This window comes from Panthera leo, chromosome C1, assembly GCF_018350215.1.
Source record: "Panthera leo isolate Ple1 chromosome C1, P.leo_Ple1_pat1.1, whole genome shotgun sequence".
NCBI lineage: Eukaryota > Metazoa > Chordata > Mammalia > Carnivora > Felidae > Panthera > Panthera leo.
Genome location: NC_056686.1, coordinates 213,362,807 through 213,386,246, shown reverse-complemented (window position 1 = coordinate 213,386,246; position 23,440 = coordinate 213,362,807). Strand labels below are relative to the sequence as shown.

The following is a 23,440-nucleotide window of genomic DNA, read 5'->3' as shown; positions in this document are numbered from 1 at the left end:
CAGCAATACTCACAACAGCCAAAAGATAGAAACCTCTCAAATGTCCATCAACTGATGAATACAAATGCAGGATGTCCATACCATGGAATATTATTCAACCATAAAAAGGAATAAAGTACTGAGCCGTACTACAGTGTAAGTGAACCTTGAAACCATTACGCTAATTGAATGAAGTCAGTCACAAAAGAACGTAGATTATATGATTCCATGTATTTCAAATGTCTAGAACAGGCAAACCTATAAAGAGAGAAAGTAAGTTAGGGGTAACTTTGGGCTGGGAGAATAGGGAGTAGGGTGTGACCGCCAAAGGATTTTTGGAGGAGGGGCCTAGGGTGGTATTGAAAATGTTAAAGTCCACTGTGGTAATGGTTGCACTTATCTGTGAATATACTAAAACTACTGAATTGTATACTTTGGTTTAATTATACGGTATGTGAGCTGTATCTCAATAAAACCATCTTTAAAAAACCTTTTTCAGGAGAGCCTTTAGCCATTCCTCATAACTGAATCTCAAATTCTTTATCTTCGTGCAGAATGTTGATCTATAAAATATTGGAAGATAGCAAGCCAAAGCCAGACACACAACAGATACAGTCAGAGAAGTCAGAGATCTGGAGGTTACCCGTGACTTTTCTTCCCCCTCAGCCCCGCCTTCTTATCAGTCACCATATTCTATGACGTGGCCTCCAGGCCCTGAAGACACAGACATATGGGTTCTAATACAGGGCTCTGCTCTCGCTCCTGAACATTTTTACTCTGGTAAAACACAGGTATCCACACCTAAGCTTTTAAGCGTGGCTGTGAAGATGAAATGATGTCACGTACGGAAAGCTGGCGTCCAGTGCTTGGCACAAAGCAAGCACTCGATAATCGGTGCTATCTTCAATTCCTCCTTTCCAATCCCATTATCGCCGCCTTCTCCTTCCGCACTGCTCCATCAGCCCCTTGCAATCACTCTGCTGACCTCGTTTTGCTCCTTCCAAATTCATCTTCCACTTAGATTTGCTCCTGCACATCTGACGGTGCTATTTCCTAGCTGAAAACACTCGAGTGGCCCACTCTGTTTTACACGCCTTTAAGTCCCGGTTCTCTAATAGAGCATATACGAGCCACGGTGACCGGGACCCTGCCCACGCTTCTCTCACACCTCACTCTCCAACAACAGTAACCACTTTCTAAATTCCCCCCGAAGTACCACAGTGTTTCTGAACTTCATTCCTCTGCTCACCCCAGGTCTTCTCGCTCAAAAACCCCCTCCATTCTCCAAACTGCCTGTTGGGCTTTTTCTTTTTTTTTTTTTTAAATTTTCCCTCCCTAATACCTCAGTTTAAAAGTTATCATTTTCTAGCAAGTCTTTCCCAACTTCCCATGTGGACAGTGGCTCTCACATTTTAGTAAGCATCAGAACTCCTGGAGGCTTTGTTTGAACATAGATTGCTGCATCCCACCCCAAGAGGTTCTGGAGTGGGTCTCCTGAGTATCTGCATTCCTAACAAATTCCCAGGGGCTCATACTCTGAGAACCGCTGCCTGATGCCATCTCTCTCATTACGCTCACTACTCTGCATTCGAGTGTCCCATTCCTATGTCTTTCTCCTGTGAACCCCTGAAGACAGAACACACTAAACCACACTGCTAACCACAGACCCCGTGTAAAGTTATGTGGGCCCTGCCACAAAGCTGTCCCTCTCTCCCAATTACTCTCACTCCATCACTCGTGCCACAACTTTATGGTCACCAAAGGCTTCCTCTCTAGGAGCCTCCCCAGATCTCCCTCTGTGCCTCATTTCCAGAAGGTCACCAAGTCTTGCTGGCTGCTATTAAGCTGGCTGCTATTAAGAGGGGGAGGGGGAGGGGGAGGGGGAGGGGGAGGGGGAGGGGGAGGGGGGGAGGGGGGGAGGGGGGGAGAGGAGATGGGAAGAGAATCCTAAGCAGTATCCATGCTCAGCACAGAGCCTGACATAGGGCTTGATCCTACGACCCTGAAATCATGACCTGAGCCGAAATCAAGAGTTAGACGCTCAACCAACTGAGCCACCAAGGCGCCCCTAGAGCATGTGACTTTTGATCTTGGGGTGGCGAGTTCAGGCCCCACACTGGGCATGAAGCTTCCTTAGGGGAAAAACAAAGGAAGCCACAGTGGTAACATTCAGAGTAAAGAAAGCGCACTGCGCCGCTGCTCCTGCCGCTGCTGGCATCCACCTCCGAACACCGGCGAGCAGCGTGTGTGGTGGGCGTCCGGGCTTCACCTTCATTTGCGCCAGCTGCTGCTGCTGCTGTTGCTGCTGCAGCCTCCGGAGGGCCTCTTGCTGCTGCTGCCTCTGGCGCATTAACTCCTTCTGCCGCTGCAGCTCCAGCTCCTTCCTCTTCCGCTCCTCCTCTTCGTGCCGGAGTCGGGCCGCCTCCTCTTCCATTCTCAGCCGGTTCTCCTCTAATCGACGCTGGGCTTCTTCTTCTTCCCGGGCCCATTTTGCAGCCTCCTCCTCCTTCCCAGAAAGAAAAATAAGAGGGAATAAAATTTGTTTAAAAAAAAAAAAAAAAAGTCCGAATCACTTTTGAAGGCTTTTGTCAAAAATCTATAGATACACCAGAAAAATCGGGAACTTTGTTTATGATGATGTAAGACAGAAGATCTCTTTTAAAATCTATTTACAATAGCCACAAAAGCCTAGAATGCTCACAGGATAAAATTATAATTTATTTGCTAATTTCGTCATAAAAGAAATGTCACTTTGACCATTTGTAGTAAGTACTGATCTAAGAGATCACCGGCCAACTGTAGCAAAGCTTCTGGCAACTGTTCCTCCGTTAAGGCAGAGTTAGCTTTTCAGGATGCTGAGTTTGAAAACCTACCAGGACCTTGCAAGGACAGATTACCAGGAAAGCCTCACCCAGTTGTGGAACCAGAGCAACCTTACAAGATCATTTAAATTCCATCCCTGATTCACACCTCTGGAGGTCCCACAGGTCCTTTGGAACATCTCTCCTTGACCTATTGTCCCTCCCTCTACTACTCTGTCCTGTCCTTGGCTCATTTTCCTTCTGCTTCCCTTCTTCAAAGTCATTCCACTATGCCCTCTGGAATGCTCCTCACCTTCCTCCACAGAGTCTGCTTACTGTGCCTACAATGCTGTGTTTTTCCTGATAGCACATTCCCCTTCATTTTCCAAAACTGAAGGCAGATGTCAACTACTCTATGAATGACTTCCCTAGTCTTTAGGAGACAGACTTCCCCTCTGCCTTTTTTCTTTCCTTTTTTTTTTTTTTAAATACCCTTCACGTCCAGCATGGAGCCCAAGGCAAGACTTGAACTGACGACTCTGAGATCAAGACCTGAGCTGAGATCAAGACTTAGACACTTAACCAACTGAACCACCCAGACACCTCCCTGCTCCCCCACCTTTTCATGATCTCCAATTATACCCTGTCCTCCTGTTTGCTCCTATACCACCTGTGTCAACAATTATGTCTACCTATCCAACAACCATTCCTTTTAGGCGTCTTCCTTATAGACAGAGCCTCTATGTCACCTCAGAGGTCCAAAATGCCAGATTTTGCTTCCAATGTAACTAGAATCATGTGATATGATTTAGGCCAAAGGGATGCCTGCTGGAAGGCTTCTAGAGAAGATATTCTTCTGAAACAAAAGAAGCACAAGAGAAGGGCCATTCCCTTACAGGCTTTCCAAGGATATGGTATACAAAATGCCTAATCGGGACATGAAAAATCTAAAGTTAAAAGTCAACCCACCTAAAAAACAGAGCAGAAGTCTGCAAAGGACGTGGATCCTATGTGACACCTCTGAGTTACTCAAGTCGTAACTGCCTTACTTGACATGTGATCTGTTGTTTAAACTATTTTAATGGGTGATGGGCATTGAGGAGGGCACCTGTTGGGATGAGCACTGGGTGTTGTATGGAAACCAATTTGACAACAAATTATATTTAATAATAAAAAAAACAACTATTTTTAGGTGAATGCTTTGGTGTTGCAGCTGATGTATCCTAACTGTGGCATTTATTTCTTGTACAATCATCACCAACATAGCCTGTGAACTTCTGAGGACAGAAACAATTTCTTTAAAAGTTTCACACTCTACCAGAGAAACATGCCCAGTAAGCGGCATACAGTACCTCAACCAAACATGTTAACTGTTAAATGAATAAACCAAATGACAAATCAATACACAATCTACCCTTGAGGCTCTCTACTTCTAATTGTATTTAGGTTGTTCAGAGTTTCAATCCAGAATTTAGCCAAAAGCAGGTTATCTCCAGCTTGCGTCAATCTACACCTAGAAGTGTGGATTGCCCATAGTAATTTCCTTCCAGAGAGTACAGTACGTGGGGACAAGAGTAACTTTACAGCAGAGAAAACAAACAAGCATGGCCGCAGCCAGGTGACCAAGGTCTACACCAGTAGTCATTAGTCATGTTGATAACATGCACCCTTGATAGAGGATGATGAAAATGGCACTTTGCCTTTGTGTGATCTACTTTACAAATACCCATAACCTCAGTTTAATTGTGAGAAAAACGTCAGATAAATTCCAATAGAGGGTTAACCTAATACTGACCATTAATTATTCCTTAAAACTGTCAAAGTCATCAAAAACAAGGAAAGCCTGAAAAACTGTCACAGTGAAGAAGCAGCTAAGGAGACAACTAAATGTACTATTTTGGATTTGGGATCTGGGAACAGAAAAAGAACATTGGGGGGAAACTGAGGAAATGTGAAAAAACCATAGACTTTAGTTTAAAATAATGGATCAACATTGGTTTACTGTTGACAAATGTACCGTACTAACGTAAGATAATACTAGAAGAAACCATATTATCAACCGAACGTTTTTGAAAATCTAATACTGTTCTAAAAATAAAGTCTCCTAAATTAAAAAAAAAAAAAAAACAAAGTTCTTAAACATTAAAAGGAAATGCTTTAGGGGTTCTGGCTGGCTGCAGAGGCAGAATGGCCTGGCTGGCCTGGGACTGGATAGTGGTGACTGCTCATAGCCTGTGAAAATACCACGCAGCACTAAACAGTGCACTTTAAAAAACTGCAGAGCACCCTCAAGCAGAAGCAGTGAACTTGCAGATCTCACAGCTGGTATTTTAAAGGCCTTTAGATTTCTGTCCAGTATTCTGAGGGTTTCTTGGTTCTTTGAGATTTCATTCAGCTTTTATAATTACATGTGGAACAGTCATCATAAAAGTAGTAAGAGTCAGTTAGGTCTCATGGTAATTTTAAGTCAACAGGCCATCCTCACATCCAAACACTTTCTAATCACAAACCCTAGCTTCAAAGAAGCAATGAGAAGAGCAAGCCAGGTGTCACCTGCTTGCGTAACAACTCCTCCTGCTTCCGCCTTTCCTCCTCTTCTCTCCTCCTCTCTTCCAGTCTCCTAAGAGCTTCTTCTTGCTGTTGTCTTTCTTCCTCTTCTCGCTGTCGCCTTAATGCAATTTCTTGCTCCCTTTGACGTCGCAGAGCTTCTTCCTAAATTAAAAAAAAAAAAAAAAAAGGTGTGGGGGGGGAGGGAGGACAAGGGAGGGAGGGAGAGAGAGGAAGAGAGAGAAAAACTCTGGATCTCAATATATCCCATTATAATTTGAAAAGAAATAGACTATGTGCTAAGGTTCTTTAACAGTAAATATAAAAAGGATATAATCAGGATCTAGAGTAAAAAGTAAGTATGTGAGTTAGGAGACAGACATATCAACCATTAAAATAATTTGTATTTGAAGTATTAGTAGTTACACAGCACTATAATGAGAGTCTACCCTGGATTCTACATTAGCTACATCATTTACTGATTAACCCCAGAAAGGGCCACATGAGGCCTCACACTTTGGTTTCTCTGCTGGTACCATTAGTCCTCCTTTATCTATCAATCAATCAATCAATCAATCATTCAATCGGGAACCTAGAACACAGATCAAATCACCATAGCAATCCAAAATGCCTGGTGTCGTAGGAATAAGCTCTCTAGTCAGAAGTACTGAGGAAAGCCATGTATTCTAGAACGTATTCTGAAGAACAAAGTCGCAAGTACACAGAAAAGGGTCTCATCGTCAAAATAATTTAGGAAATACTGAGCAACACAGGATTCAACTGATTTCTTTACTGCAATACTTCTTAGAGCCCTCACAAGCTAGTGTAGAATGTAACTCTAAGAAGTATTAGTAGTTCAGATCTAATTTCAGCACGGACCTTTTTGTTTTTCACAGAGTACTTCTTGGGGCCAACAATGGGATGAAATGTGAGATAACACTGCACTTAGGAGCTATTTCAGAGTGGATTCTTTCAACTGGGATAAGTAAAAAATCCCAACAGAGAAACAGGTCAAGCAAATGAAAAGAGAATTCACAAAAAAAGATACATAAGTGGTTAAAATACATGAAAACCATTCGACACTGGTCATAAATACTTAAGTCGAGCTTCCCATTGAGTGTGGAGCCTGCTTAAGATTTTCTCTCTCTCCCTCTCTCTGCCCCTCTCCCCTGCTCTCTAATAAGTAAATAAAAAGAAACAAACAAATAAATAAATAAATAAACAAAGACTTAGTTACTTCTGAAATCTAACTGAAAATATTAAAAAAAAAAAAAAAGGCAACTCCAGATCTACCCGGACTGAAACTAGCAGCAGGGGCTGCTAGTGGGTAACAGACATTTATTCTAAAGGAAGTGACTCTCCTAAATTTCTAATCTCGATCCGGCTGTTAACTCCTTCCCAACTTCAAGAGACCGTCTCCGAGAACCATGAATCTGGTCTAGGGCTAATGCTGGGGTCGGCGCTCTCCAAGGTATACCTGTTTCCTTCGGGCGAGCTCTTCCTCTTCCCGCCTCTTCCTTTCTTCCTCCTGCTGCCTCCGAAGGATTTCCTCCTGTTGTCTCCGGAGTTCTTCTTGCCTCTTTCGCTCCTCCTCCTCCCGTTTTGCCCTCATTTCTGCCTCTCTTCTCTCCTGTTCTAGCTGTGATGACATGAAAATACTCTTAGAAACTTAAAGCCAAGCACAGAAACACTCCAACATGACTGACCACTGCCATTAAGAGAAACTGGAAGGTGCAGACACTACACCACTCACAGGTGCCAGTACTGCAGCTGAGTGATGAAACCAGCTCTGTAAGAACTAAGCTCTGGGGGCACCTGGGTGGCCCAGCTGATTAAGCGTCTGACTCTTGATCTTGGCTAAGGTCATGATCTCATGGCTTCATGAGTTTGAGCCCCACAGCGGGCTCTGTGCTGACAGCACAGAGCCTGCTTAGGATAGTCTCATTCTCATATTCTCTCTCTCTCTCTCCTCCCCCTCTCCCTCTCGTGCTCTCTCTCTCTCTCTCTCTCTCTCTCTTTCTCTCTCAAAAAATAAACTTCAAAAAAGAAAAACGAGAACTAAGCTCTGATATGTCCCAATAAGCAGAACAGTGTTCTGCTCTTCCAAATTGAATGCACTCTCCCTGACATTTACCTGCCTCCTCGCTCCACACCACCATACCTGATCTTCTAGGGATGGGTGAAAGTGGCCAATACAAGAGTCACGTCAGAATTCTTTTGGGGCAGCACCTCTTTGCTCATCTCTAACAAAGGATTTTCTGACTGAAGATCTACTGATTTTCTTCACATGTACTGAAGATTTTCTGACTGAAGTGTCTACACTGTTAGGCTTCAACAGCAATGTTATAAAGCTGGTAGCATGAATCACAGAGTTCTTTAAAATTTGAAGAACTACCACTTAACAAATTCTATCATTTACGGTTCTGAGATACCAGCTCAACCCAGGCCCTAGTCTCCAAGCCCAGCCCACGGCCACACGTACATTTCAGGCCTTCACTTCCTTTTTTTTTTTTTAAGAGGCAGTAGGCAAGCACATGCATGAGCAGGGGACAGGGACAGAGGGAGGGAGGGAAAGAGAATGAATGAATGAATTAATTAATTAATTAATTAATCTGTTTCAAGCAGGATCCTCACTGTCAGCACACAGCCCAATGCAGGGCTTGATCTCATGACCTGAGCCAAAACCAAGAGTCGGATGCTCAACTGACTGAGCCACTCAGACGCCCCTGAGCCTTCACTCTCTCAACCACATTTTAAGAGTCCCTTACTTGTCTTCCCAGCATACAGTTTTGCCCACATTCCCCAGCACAACATCTTAAGCTCCACCAAAAAAAAAAAAAAAAAAAAAAAATCACTCCCGGGCTTACATTTAACATCATCCTTCACCTTGAAAATAAATCCTTACTCTCTAACATGACATGTCTAAGGGCGCTCATGACTGGCCTGCCTCATCTTAGCCTTCTCATCATGTATCCGTCAGACACACCATGGCTCCAAGCCAGACCAAATTATTTAGCTGCTTCCTGAACCAGCATGTTCTCAGGCATTTCTGAGAAATTACAGGAATTATTTCTTTCAAGTGGGTTAGATTCTACTATTCTTCAACTGGAAATTAGTGTATGTATTTCTGTCCATCAGCAGTGTCGCCCAATTCATGATGCCCACCTAAGTGGGTGAGAGTAGGTATTATTTTGTAACTGTGTTACTTGCCTGATTGTCATTGCCCTCGCTCCTTCAACACACATACCCCAGACACAAAAGACTGCAAATTCCTATCCTTTATCCCACGTGTTCCCAGCACAAAGCACTACAGTACTAGAAAACTCTCAAGAATTATTTGAATTATGGTCTCTCACTTGTTTATGGAGACAGACTCTGACCATGAATCCTTTCTACATTCTGGGCACTCTAAGGAGACTGTCACTACTGCAGAGGATAAGAACACATTAAGTATAAAATAGGAACGAGATTTTCCCTGAGGAATGAGAACCCAAAAGTCATTACAATGACATAAGTGTTGATAAGACATCCTCAGCTGGCAAGATTCCTTGCTCCTCCAGAAAATGTGAATGGAACATAGAATCTAATGTTAATGTTGGAACTTTTCAGCCACATGTCTGGAGACACTAAGAAATATAAACTAACATCATTATAAAGATTCGGTGTGGGAATTCAAGCCATAAATCAAGGGTCTAATAAGAATGCAGTGTATATTTTCTTAGGTTTTAGTATTTGTAACAGGTGTTTACACCATGAATAATGTAATTAAAGTATCCATATAATCATAATCATAAATGGGTTAACCAACCAATTTAAATTGATTTAATTTAAACTTGCTAATTTTAATTGTTTGAGGTCTTTTCTGGGAGAAAAGGGAATAATAAGGTTAGAATACGAACGTGCTTATAACAGGTAAGTACAGTAAACTAACAGGGCAAAGTCTAAGTGGCCAGAGAGACAGAGAGGTCAGTAAACAAATCCCTGTGTCTGACAGCTGGAAAGCATGCTTCATTACAGAAGAATGAGGTTCAGACCTTTGCAGCTTTGGCCTTCTCCATCTGCTGAAGCTGTTCAAGGGCAGGTCCTGGAGTCGTGGTGTCAAGGGGAAGATCCCATACACTACCACCTTCCCAAACTGTAAGACAACAAGGGTTAAAATGAGGAATATCAGAGCTTATGTACATGGTCACATCTCCACAAGCATAATGAAAAAAGCTATTTCCCTGTCCCTGAATAAGCTCCATCATACAAATCTGGGCTGCTTTTAGGTAGACTGAACTGCATATGGGCTCTGGTTTAAATCAGTATCCTTCAACACATCTGGAAGAAAAGAAATTACCAGGCATGTACTGGGAAACTAATTTCATCCTCAAAAACCCTACTTCTGTTCACACACCCCATTCTTACTGATGAACATGCTAAGGGTTGGGGGTAGTTCTGTAACATTCCCAAGGACACATACCATGCACATGGCCATGCCAGGATTTAAATCCCAGTGCATTAGACCCTAAAGCCCACAGTATTCCCAGTAGCCATACAACCTCTTATCGCAAACCAAGAGGAGTGGGGTCAAGAGAGGTATGTAACTGTGAAACTGGAGAGAACTGAGTAGTTGCATGATACTGTGAATGTGTTCTATGCCACTGAATTGTTCATCTAAAAATGATTAATTTGGGGGCGCCTGGGTGGCTCAGTCTGTTAGGCGTCCAATGTGGGCTCAGGTCATGATCTCGTGGCTCATGAGTTTGAGCCCCACATCAGGCTCTGTCTGATAGCTCAAAGCCTGGAACCTGCTTCAAATTCTGTGTCTCCCTTTCTCTCTGCCCCTCTCCTGCTCATTCTGTCTTTCAAAAATAAATAAGCATTAAAAAATTTTTCTTGGGGCACCAAGGTGGCTCAGTCAGTTGAGCATCCGACTTTGGCTCAGGTCATGATCTGACAAGCCCTGTGTCGTGTGCTCTGTACTGACAGCTTAGAGCCTAGAGCCTGCTTCGGATTCTGTGTCTCCCCCTCTCTCTCTGCCCCTCCCCAGCTCATGCTGTCTGCCTATCTGTCTGTCTGTCTCTCTCTCTCTCTCAAAAATAAATAAACATCAAAAAAATTTTTTAATTTTCTTAAATCGTTAATTTTATGTTATATGAATTTCATGCCAAAGAGAAAGAGGTACAGCTGGAGGAGGGGAGGCCTCTGGAAAAGCTGGGCAAGTCTCACAAATCACAATGGGTCCTGCTGACCTGAAAGGCAGCACAGGGTCAAATGCAGAAGTAAACAAATAGATAAAGTCTTCTGAGTCTGCCTTCCTACTGCCAGCAAAAGGTCCACGGACACCACTTTTCAGCAATCTCTATTCCCTACACTCCTATTTCTATACTATAAATTATTGTTTGTATAAAACCAATGGACAATTTTAAAGGGCCTTGACTGTATCATACCCAAAAAGAAACTGTTCAATAAGGTACTTAAAAATACTTCTCCCAACATTGGAGAATATTTTAACATCACAACTATAAATGACTACCAAAAAAAATCAAGTACACAGAGCAGGAAAAGTTGATGATAATCAGTCCTTCTCCTGCTATAATCCCCAAGATCAATGTTAATAAAAGAACTATAGCCTGAATAGCTCAATGGCTCTAAGAAAAATCCGCCAATCTTGTGAGTTTGAGCCCTGCATCAGGCTCTGTGCTGACAGCTCAGAGCCTAGAGCCTGCTCCAGATTCTATATGTGTGTGTGTCTCTCTCTGCCCTTCCCCACTTGTGCTCTCTTTCTCTAAAAAATAAACATTAAAAAAAGAAAGAAAAGAAAAATCTACCAATGCCCATGGTTCCTGAGAATTGTCAACATTAACTATAATCTCTTGTAAGGATTTGTCTACGGTTCAAACTACCTACTTCTGCAGGTATCAGACATTAAAAACCAAAAGTGTTCCAGCAATATCAAGGCTTTAAACAACAAAAAAAATCTCAGCCCCAAATTTCCTAATTTGATGTAAAAAGATCAGAGAATGAAATAGGGTGTTCACTTTAAAGCAAGCTTTCCTCGGGGTGCCTGGGTGGCTTCGTCGGTTAAGCGTCCGACTCAGGCTCAGATCATGATCTCATGGCTCGTGATTTTGAGCCCTGCATTGGGCTCTGTGCTAACAGCTCAGAGCCTGAACCTGCTTCATATTCTGTGTCTCCCTCTCTCTGTCCCTCCCCTGCTCGCGTGCGCGCTCTCTCTCTCTCAAAATTAAACAAACATCAAAAATTTTTTCAATAAAATAAAGCAGGCTTTTCTCATCCCAAAACTTCTGGGTACCTGGAGTGTTAAGCTATGTATTAACCCTTCACTCAAAAGAAGAGATGTTTTTACTAAAGCTTTTTTTTTTCACTCTGGCAGAATAAATCAATCAAAATTTAAAACACTTTCCCACACCAATTAGAGCAACACAAAAAAGAGAGGCTAGCTCAAATTCATGAAATTTATCTACTAAAGACTTTTAGCAAATCTTTAACAGTATAGTTTCAACAGTATTTTCAGTCCTTTTCTGGGGTCTAATGAGACTCTTTGTTGAATATTCAATATAAAATGGTTCAAAAATAAATAAAATGGTTCAAAAACGGACACATTTTTTAAAAACTGAATTACAAAGTAAGAGTCTAAATCCTTGGAGCTATACTAAAGGCGAATCTAAATTTTTACCTGTAGGCTGTGAGGTTGTTGGCTGAAGCTCCCAGATAGAACCAGTATCTGGCACTGACACAGACCTAGTTACTGAAGGAATGATGTTCTGATCAGATATTCTGCAAAAAGGAAATAAAAAAATTCACGTGTTCTTGTCATTTGCAAAAAAAAAAAATAAAATAAAGAGAAATTTCTACATGATTTGTAGGTTTTCCAGGCAATATGGCCAGAAAACTCCTTCACTGTTTTAACTAAAATACAACACTACCAAAAAAGCATTTAGGAGAGGAACAAAGAGGCACATTCATCCCACTTCTGGAGTCAAGGTATTAATAACAAATGTTGATTTCTAAATAATGAATATACCGACTGTCTTGAAAAAAAAAAAAAACAAAAAACAAAAAACACCCCAGAATAAAAAGCCAGTAGAAGTCATAGAGACAGCATGTTATAATGAAAAACCCACAGACCTTAAGTCAAAAGGCTTCATTTTTTTCTATCTCTGAAGTTTTCTGTGTATTATGTCAACCAAGTCCTTCAGCCTCCCAGGGTCTAAACTGGTACCTTACCACCTACCTAACCTGCTTTCCCCACAAGATGGGTTATGACTCAAAAGAGAAATGTGAAAGGCTTTGGTTAAATTGGACAGTAAGGTTTTTAGGACAGTCAGCGATACACTTGAAGGAAATACACTGAATGATAATCTGAAATCTATAATAGAAATTTAAGGCTTCAAGCATAATTTCCTTTTCCTCAGACTTATCTTAAAGGCTTTTGGGTTCTGGAAAATTTTAACTCTGTGTGGCAATGTTCGTATCTCTTTTGACATACCATGGGTGAAATGAGATTATAAACTTCTAGACTATAATTTTTTTATTGCTGGTTCTATAAGAATACACTACTTCTCAAATGTTTTCTTTATTCCTTGGTTACTATTCCAAATTTATCCTCTATGAGTAAAGAGACTAAAAATGCTTCATTGACAGATTATTATTTTTAAAAACTATATCCTGTTTTTATACACAATACACAAAAATGTGTTGTGTGTGGGTATTTTGATATCAGAGTTCACACGATACCAAAATTTCCTTTTTTCTCTTTAACACACACACACACACACACACACACACACACACACACACACGTACATGACCCATCATGGAGTGACCACCAACCTCATCTTCAGAGCCTGGAACTGTTGGAGAAGAAGTGCCAACTGTTGCTGCTGCTGCGAAGACAGGGCTGCTTTCTGTTGTTGAGCCAAAACCTGCGCATATTGTTGTCTTCAAAAAGTAAAATAAAGCATAACCTGTCTATCCACATTTAGTGCACTTTACTGAGACACTAAAGACACTAAAAGACACTAAAGACACTAAAAGGCCAGTCCACCACCCCCCAAAAATACCATGAGAAAGAGCTATCAAATATATTTTAACAACGCTTCATGATAACGACAGTTACACAGAAAATTGTCTACTTCATCCTAGAAAGAACTGAACTTATAGACAACATATATATCCTCAGCATGTTGTCTATAAGAGGATAGAAAAAAAAAATCACAAAAATGTCAAAAACTGGCAAACTCTCTGAAAATAATAGCCTTTCATCAGAAACCAAGTGAAAAATAAACAGATTCAGGGAAACCGGGTGGCTTAGTTGGTTAAGCATCTGTCTTCAGCTCAGGTCATAATCTTGTGGTTTGTGGGTTTGAGCCCCATGTTGGGCTCTGTGCTGACAGCTCAAGGCCTGGAGCCTGCTTCAGATTCTGTGCCTCTCTCTCTCTGCCCCTCCCCAGCTCATGCTCTCTCATTCTCTCAAAACTGATTAAATGTTAAAAAAAACTTTTTTAATAAAACAGAGTCAAACTAATAGCTATTTCCAAATGAAGCACCCTTTCCAAAACTAAAATCACTTGTATAAAAATTCTCAAAATTTGTTTCAGCTTGGAAAATCTGGGTTTCTTTTTCCCCCACTAGATCAGAGGTAGACAATCTTTATCTGTAAAGAGCCAGACGGTAAATATTTTAAGTTTGTAGGCCATATGCAACTACTCAACTCTTCTGCTGTAGTGCAAAAGCAGCCACAGACAATATACAAATGGGTGTGGCTATGTTCCATTAAAACTCTGCTCATAAAAACAGGTACCAAGCTGGTTTGCCAATCTTTGCACTAGATGACGGCAAATCTTACTTCCTCTACCAAAGGGACACACAATCTAAGTGATTCTGCTATCATTCCACACCACTACTAACAGTAGAAATCTTTACTTCTTCCTGCCCTCTCTTCTATGTTTTTTCTCTGTGACGTTCTCAGTTGAGCCAGCCATTTAGGAGGCGTTTGAGTCTTAAAATGCTTGTTGTTTCTTGCTTTAGAAGGCAAAGAGCTTGCAAGATTATAGTTATATGTCATTTTCTGCAAATTTATGGTAGGTAATAAGAAGATAAGACCAAACTCCAAATACATAGTGGTAACATGTCACTAGATGGGTACCTGAAGTATCCTATCAACTCTTAGTTCTCTGCTGTGAAAGGTGCAACTCAGGAAATTCTACCTAAAGGCACTCTGAATTCTGCACTGCCACCTACAGCATTACTGCTCTTACTGTATCAAGAACTGCTGGTACTGAAGGTGCTGCATCTGGTACAAGGCCGTGAGCTCCTGCTGCCTGGTCAGTCGTTCCTGGTCCAACTCTCCCTGGGAGCAAAGGGGTGGGAGAAGAAATACCACTGAATAAATTGCAGAGAGTCTAAAAGCCATTTACTACATATATCTGAGAGCAAACTGAATCTGAGATCTTCACATTACACTCCACCTTTCTGCCCCAAACGCTTAACTATTGCAAAAACTCCGCGTCTTTAAAAGCTGAACAGTGCCACCTAGCAGAAGAAGGTGGTATCTGCATTTTAAGAGATTCCCTGTAAGGAATTTCCCATAAGGAAAGGGTCCTTACGTCAGAAGCTGTCCTCCCCTCCTACTTTTGAACCTAAATGTTGTACTGTACGTACCCCACCGTCATTACTGTAACTAAAAAAGGTATAATTTCCCAAAGTTAAAAGTGATTCTTAAATTTGGGAATCCTGTAGAAATTAGAGAAATGGAACAAAACAGAAAGGAGTAAAATTATCTAAAGCTAAAAGGAAAAAAAAGTTAAAAGGAAATGTTACAGTAGAATATTATAATGGCTCATAATGAACAGAAAAAGCAATACAGAAGTCGGTCTTCTTAAAAACACGGAGAAATTTTTAATTTAAACAAAATACGAAAAATCTTTGAAAACTAATTCTCCACCCCAAAATTAGGTGTTTCTATTGCTATTAATACATCATGAGTTAGAAAAAATAAGCTGTTTTTTAGTTTATATTTCAAATAACATGGCTGGAATTTAAATTTTGCAAAGTTAAAACTCGGAAAAATAAAATGTTATGTAAAATGTTATGTTAAATAAAAGAAATAATAAAAGCATAAGGGTAACACAGACTATGGTAAATCATTAGTGAACAGTTTACATCTTTATTGTGCACAGACCATGGTTTGGAATGAAACATTTGATACACAGTTTCTTGGGGGTAGCGATCGTCTGAAATTCAGGGACATTTTTCTTTTCCACTATACACTGAAGATTGGAAGCTACACTAGGTTAATGTCAAATTTCTACATAAGGGGGCACCTGGCTGGCTCAGTCAGTACAGCATGTTAACTCTTGATCTTGGGGTCAAGAGTTCAAGCCCCACACTGGGTGTAGAGCTTACTTTTATTAAGGGGTGCCTGACTGGCTCAGTTGGTAGAGCATGCGACTCTTGGGGTGGCACGTTTGAGCCCCATGTTGAGTGTAGAGATTACTTAAAAATAAAATCTTTTAAAAAATAAAAATAAAATGTCTACATAAAAACCTACACTTCAAGGTATATTCATCATCCAGGTGAACTCTTATCAGGGCTATTCAGGGATTAGCAATCATAGCTGACAGAGACACAGCTTGCCATGGTTCTTCCTGTTAAGCAGTCTAATGGAGGCTCAGCCCCTGTAACTGGAAGTCAGGCAATGGGCAAGGGATGAACTTTCAAAAGTTCTGAGACATGCATGATAACTCATCCCAATTTCAGAGAATGGAAATAAAGTTCCAACTTGGTATATAAATTAAATGTTTATACAATAATACATAATACAATTTTCCCTTGTATTTACAACAGAAATGTCAGAAATAATTCCCCTCATCTAGGAATCTTCACTGTTCTCCAAATTACACAAGGTCTCAACCCATCATGGACTGACATCAATTACTGGGTCAAGATCAACATTTACATGTGAAAGAAGAGGAGGGGAGGGGAGGGAAGGGGAGGAGGGGAGGGAAGGGGAGGAGGGGAGAGAAGGGGGGGAGGGGAGGTGAGGAACCGGAAAAGGAAAAGGAAAAGGAAAAGGAAAAGGAAAAGGAAAAGGAAAAGGAAAAGGAGGGAGGGAAAGGAAAGAAGAGAAAGGAAAGGGAATAGAGAGGGAGAGAAGGAGGGAAGAAAGAAAGAAAGAAAGAAAGAAAGAAAGAAAGAAAGAAAGAAAGAAAGAAAGAAAGAAAGAAAGAAAGAAGTGCATGGCATAAAATATTATAATGGGTGCCTGGGTGGCTCAGTCAGTTAAGGGTCCAACTCTTGATCTCAGCTCAGGACGTGATCTCACGGTTTCACGAGTTCGAGCTCCACATCGGGCTCTGTGGTAACAGTGCAGAGCCTGCTTGGGATTCTCTCTCTCCTCTCTCTCTGCCCCTCCCCCATATGCACTGTTTCTCTCTGTCTCTCTCTCTCTCAAAATAAACATTAAAAAAAATTTTAAATATTTTGTGAAGCTTATTGCACAAATATGTGTATGTGTGTACAGTTATGAATATACATACAGTATATATGAATGTACAGAGGAGTGGTGTAAAACTTTTTTTTTTTACTATGGGCTATGGCCAAATAAGTTTGACAGCTGCTATTCTCACCTATGAACTCCTCTGACCATAGAAGTTGTGCCCTATTTACCTTCATCTCATAAGAACCTACCACAAGGCCTAGCACAGGCCCTCAATATGCAGTTGATGAATCAATCAATGGTGAATGTTACTGCAGAAATCCAATGTTCACACTAAACGTTTTTAACTGTGGCCACTTCTGACTATGGCAGCCCCCTGACATCCCAACCTGGAGAAGGAGAAGTAAGGCAGATCCACAGCCCTCCCAAACGAACTCTATAGGAAGAGGCCCAGACGCAGCTACAGAGGAGTAGGATCTGCCCTTCAAAGGCCTTCCAGTGCCAGTACACAAGGAAGGTTACATTACGATCCAGTTTTTACTTAACATACCAGTAACTAACATTAAACAAAGAAAAAGTCTTCAAAATATTCAAAGCACCAGAATTGTCTATTAGCGACATTTATTTGCTTTAAGGTAAACCTAAGACAGAAAATTTATGATTCTGAAAGCAAGAGGCAAACAGAGAGGCGGGAAGGAAAGGGGAGGAGAGGAGAATGTGCATTCTAACTAGAGGCAGAAAGAAACTCCAAAGAAGTGACCTAACTGAAGCATCTTGGATAAAAGTAAGAGCTCTGGGGGGCGCCTAGAGGGATCAGTTAGTTAAGGGTCCGACTCTGGGTGTCAGCTCAGGTCATGATCTCTACACTGCCAGCACAGAGCCTGCTTGGGATTCTCTCTCCCCCCCCCCTGCCCCTCCCCAACTTGCGCACGCACGCACACACGCACACGTGAACTCAGTATCTCTCTCTCAAGATAAATAAACTTAAAAAAAAAAAAAAAGGTAAAAGCTCTGAAGTGAGCTTAGAAAAGTAAGGAGCCAGAACATGTAGTAGCTGGTAGGCAAGTCAGGATAAGACGTTTTTTATTCTACACCTGCTGGAAAGCTACTGAAGGATTTTGTTTCTTTAGAATTTGGAGACCGGGGGCGGGGGGAGGGAGGAGGACACAGGTATTTGAGTTTTGAAAAGATCATTACGGACAGGTATGCAGTTTCCAATCAGACTGCCCACTGCCATTTCAATTGCTTTCAAAGAACTACAGTTTCTTCCTCATTAGACACAATATCTAGGTTGTGCTTACAAAGAGAAGCAAGCGTTTCTGCATCTAGCATGTGTTCTGAGTGACCTATACGGTACTTACCATATGAGGAGGGGGAGCTGGACCGGGAGAGAAGGGAACCCTTCCCCACATTTTCATGATATCACCAAGAGGTTGGAAGCTTTCATCACACGCTCTCTTCACCAATAAAGACATGGTAAAATAGCCCGCCTGAAACCATTCCGCCATCTCCTGATTATTGAAGGGACCTAGAACAGCACCATTTAAACAGAAGGGCAATAAAAATCCTTGAAGACTGAAGAGGAAAAAAATATTTCCTAAGTCTGATCCTTATCCAGAGGTACAACTTGTTTCAGGTAACACCTGTTAAATACTTGATACAATATTTTAATTCAATTTATCTCCAAAAGTGGTAAACAGGCTTCTAACTAATAAAATACAACAGAAATGATTTTGAAATAAAACTTATGTCTATATATCCCAAATTGTCTGTGGGGTCTTAATTACTTTAAGGAGCATAACTGTCTCCATCTCACTCAACTCTACAAATTCATTTGTCAGAAAAGTATAATAAAACTGAAAAATGTGTTGGTTAGACTTTGTATCACTTATGTATAAAGAATATAAACACGTAGGGCTAAATATGCTTTTTTCTAAATTTCACTTTCTGCCAGATTATTAAAGGTTAGGCAAAGTATAAATAATCAAATTAAATCAAATTATGAGGCGGACTGGTGGCTCAGTCTGTTAAGTGTCTGACTTTGGCTCAGGTCATGATCTTGCAGTTTCTGGGTTCAAGCCCTGCGTCAGGCTCTGTGCTGACAGCTCAGAGCTTGGAGCCTACTTCGGATTCTGTGTCTCAATCTCTGTCTGTCTCTCTGCCCCTCCCTGCCACTCAAAAATAACCGAGCATTAAAAAACATTAAGATAAATTATTTACGTAGGTATGACTAAATCTGGCTTAGGGTGGAGGGAGCGTAACATTCTCTACATGTTTTACAATTAAAAATCATATATTTTACACATAAAATTAACAGATTCACACTGATCAATAACAATTCATTCATTCATTCACAAATATTTACTGAATACCAATTACATGAGTCTAGGTAATGAGAATACAACAGTTAAATAAAACAAAAGCCTATAATGTCCACTTCCGGGAAGATGGAGTAGATCTACTTTTCCCTGTTCTTCCTGCTAAATACAACTAAAAACCCTAACATTATATATACAAAGGAAACAAAAGAACACTCTGAACAGTAGAGAGAAGGCAGACTGGCCTTGGTGCCTGAGGAACCACATGGAGGTGAATTCCCTGACTTTTCATTTTACTTCATATATTCCAGATTTGGAACGAAGAAACAACAAAAAACATGACCCAATATATACATCTGAAAACATGACCCAAGTATATGCTATCTACAAGAAAGTCATTTCAAATATAACAATATAGGCAGGTTGAAAATAAAAGGATAGGAAAAGGTATATCATGCAAGCATTAATCAAATTTTAAAAAAGCTAGAGTGGCTATATTAGTATTTGATAATGTAGACTTCAGAACAAAGAAAATTACCAGAGACAGAGAAGGATATTATATATTAATAAAGGGTCAATCCACCAGGAAGACACAGCAACGGTAAAAGCGTACGCACTGAACAAACCTGCAAAATATGTGAAGCAAAATCTAATAAAACTGAAAAGACAGAGAAATCTCCAGTAACAGCTGAAGGCTTCAACACCACTCTCTCAACAACTGACAGAACTAGACAGAAAACCAACAAGATTATAGAACTCAACAACACCATCAATAAGGTCCAACTGATATTTACAGAACACTCCAAGACAACAAAGTATACATTCTTTCAAGAACCCACAGAACATACAGCAAAACAAACTATATTCCGAGCCATAAATAAATCTCAATAAAATTTTAAAAGCTGAAATTATATATGATGTGTTTCAACCACAAGAAAATAAAGCTAGAAATCATTAACAGTCAGATAACAGGGAAATCTCCAAACCCTTGGAAACCACATAACACACTTCCAAATAATCCATGAGTAAAAGTGGAGGTCTCTTAGGGCAGCTGGTTGGCTCAGTTGGAGGAGCATACAACTCCTGATCTCGGGGTTGTAGAGATTACTTAAAAATAAATAAATATAGGGGCGCCTGGGTGGCTCAGTCGGTTAAGCGTCCGACTTCAACTCAGGTCACAATCTCGCGGTCTGTGAGTTCGAGCCCCGCGTCGGGCCCTGTGCTGACAGCTCAGAGCCTGGAGCCTGCTTCCGATTCTGTGTCTCCCTCTCTCTCTGACCCTCCCCCGTTCATGCTCTGTCTCTCTCTGTCTCAAAAATAAATAAACGTTAAAAAAAATTAAAAAAAAAAATATATATATATATATTTGAAGTGGAGGTCTCAACAGGAATCACAAAAAAAAAAATACACTGAACTGAACAGAAATAAAAATACTTGTATCAAAATTTGTGGTACACAGTTAAAGAAGGGCTGAAAGAGAAATTTACAGTTTTTATTATAGCTTACATTGGAAAAGAAAGTCTCAAATCAATAATATAAGCATCCACCTCAAGAACCTAGAAAAAGAAAAGCAAAATAAACCCTAAGGAAAGGAAGGAAATAGTAAAGAGTAGAACTCAATGCAATTGAAAACAAAAAAGTGGGGGGAAAAAAATCAATGAAACAAAGTTAATTCTTTGAAAAGATCGGTAAAATTAAATCTCTAGCAAGACTGACAATGAGAAAAAGAGAAATGAACAAATTACGAACTTCAGGAATAAATCACGGCCTATCACTACAGTACCTGCAAACATCAAAAAGATAGTAAGAGAATATTCTAAACAATTCTACACACACAGATTTGACATCTTAGGTGAAATGGACCAATTCGTCAAAAAACACAAACCACCAAAAATCGACCCTTACTAAATCAGTAATTTAAATAGCTCTGTAACTATTCGGGATACTGAATTTGTAATTTTAAAATTCCCAAAAAACAGGGCATCTGGCTGGCTCAGTCGGTAGAGCAAGAGACTCTCAATCTCGATGTCCTGAGTTCAAGCACCATATGTTGGGCATGGAGCCTATTTTAGAAAAAAAATAAATAAAATTCCCTAAAAACAGGTACCCAGCTGGTTTCACTGGAGAATTCTCCAAAACATTTAAAGATGAATTAACACCAATTCTAAACAATCTTCCAGAAAATAGAAAAGGGAGTAACTCCCAGCTCATTTTATGAAGCTGATATTATTACCCTGATACTAAAAGCAGACAATGAGAACACCAAAAAAAAAAAAAAAACCAACAACAAAAAAAAAACAAACTACAGAACGACATGTCTCATGAACAGAGACACAAAAATCCTTAACTAAACATTACCAAATAGGATGCAGCAATATATAAAAAGAATTACACACCATGACCAAATGGGGTTTACTCCAAGGATGCAAAGCTGGTTCAATATTCAAAATGCACTCAATTTAATCCACCATCTTAAACTTACTAAAGAAGGAAAATCACAGGACCATAGAAACAAATGCACAAAAAGGATTTGACAAAATCCAATACCCAATCATGATAAAAACTCTCAAACAATAAGGTACTTCCTCAACTTCATAAAGAGCATCGATAAGGGTGCTGAGCCAGTGAGAGGAGCCTGCTGCTCTTGATCTCAGGGTCATGCATTTGAGCCCCATGGTGGTGTAGAAATTACTTAAAAATAAATAAATAAAAAACATCTATAAAAACCAAGCAGTTGGGGCACCTGGGTGGCTCAGCTAGGCGACCGACTTCGGCTCAGGTCATGATCTCGTAGTTTGTGAGTTCGAGCCCCGCATCGGGCTCTGTGCTGACAGCTCGAACCTAGAGCCTACTTCAGATTCTGTTCAGATTCTGTTCTCCCCTTCTCTCTACCCCTCCCCTGCTCATGCTCTGTGTCTCTCTGTCTTTCAATAATAATAAATAAATGTTAAAAAAATTAAAAAAAAAAAAAAAGAAAACCAAGCAGCTAACATCATACTTAATTATTAAAGACTAAGTGTTCCCCTAAGATAGGAACATAGGAAAAATAAGGCAAATATGTCTGCTCTCACCCATCATATTCAACACAGTGTTGGAAAATACAATAAGGCAACAAAAGGAAAGAAAAGGCATAGGTTGGAAATGAAAAATTAAAACGATCCCTGTTTGCAGATAACAATGTCTACAAAGAAAATCCTATGGAACCTACCCAAACAACAACAACAAAAACTCCTAAAACTAATAAATGAGCTCGGCAGGTCACAGACTAATGACAAAAATCCAAAATCCAATTCTATATAGTAGGAATGAACACAAAGACACTGAAATATAATAAAACTTACAATCACTCAAAAAAAAAATCAAGTAGGTACAAATCTAATAGAACATGTACAGAATCTATGCTGAAAATGACACAAGTTCATAGACTGGAAGAGTCAACATGAAAAAGATGTCAAGTCTTCAAAACAATACAGAGGTTTAACACTGTTCCTATTAAAATCTCAGCAAGATATATAAACATAGATTTCTGAACACATTTATATGGTAAATATAGACAAGACTATTCTGAAATTTATATGGAAAGGCAAAGGGAACTAGAAAAACTAAAAACTACTTTGCTAAAAAATAAACCAGGAGAAAAAAAAACTGGAAGAAATCCATCTACTCAATTTCAAAACATATTATATAGCTACAGTAATCAAGACTGTGATATTAGTGGCGAGACAGACACATGGATCCGTGGAATAGAAGAACACAGAAATAGACCAACATAAATATGCCCAACTGAATTTTGAGAAAGGTACAAAAGCAATTCAAAAGAGGAAAAATGGCTTTTCAACAAAAGGTTCCAGAGCAACTGGACATCCATCAGCAAAAAAATAAACTTTGACCTAATTCCCATACGTTATACAAAAATTAACTCAAAATAGATCACAGACTTAAATGAAAAAAACCTAAATTATTCTGGAAAGGAAATTTTGGGATCTGAAGCTAGGCAAAGAGTTCTTCTATCTCTGACTTAATACCAAAAACACAATCCATTAAAGGAAAAAACTAATCAACTGGACTTCATCAAAATCTAAAACTTTTGATCTGTGAAAGACTCTGTTAAGAGGATAAAAAGATTCAGACTGGGAGAAAATATCTGCAAACCACATACCTAACAGAGGGCTATTATCTAGAATATATAAGGAAGCCTCAAAACTCAAAGGTTAAAAAAGCAAATAATGAGAAAACAAGTAAAAAACATGAAGAGATCGTTTACTAAAGAGGATAAACACCAATAAACACATTAAAAGACGTCCAACATCTTTAGCTGTTAAGGAAATGCAAGCCAAAAACTAGAATGA

At 40.0% G+C, this 23,440-nt stretch overlaps 1 protein-coding gene across 13 annotated transcripts in view; it reads right to left on the bottom strand.

The window, feature by feature from the left end:
• The window catches only part of GIGYF2 (GRB10 interacting GYF protein 2), a 146,976-nt gene that overhangs the window by 22,002 nt on the left and 101,534 nt on the right, over nt 1-23,440 (bottom strand). For all 13 annotated transcript variants that reach the window (XR_006205769.1, XM_042950529.1, XM_042950528.1 and 10 more), the window contains 8 exons: nt 18,135-18,301; nt 14,594-14,685; nt 13,167-13,274; nt 12,010-12,110; nt 9,362-9,462; nt 6,805-6,966; nt 5,334-5,492; nt 2,249-2,485 (listed from right to left, as the gene is read on the bottom strand). Coding sequence is in view for 12 of the 13 variants with exons in the window: in XM_042950529.1 (XP_042806463.1) it covers nt 2,249-2,485; nt 5,334-5,492; nt 6,805-6,966; nt 9,362-9,462; nt 12,010-12,110; nt 13,167-13,274; nt 14,594-14,685; nt 18,135-18,301 (1,127 nt within the window). In the remaining variant the exon portion in view is untranslated. The remainder of the gene's footprint in view (nt 1-2,248; nt 2,486-5,333; nt 5,493-6,804; nt 6,967-9,361; nt 9,463-12,009; nt 12,111-13,166; nt 13,275-14,593; nt 14,686-18,134; nt 18,302-23,440) is intronic.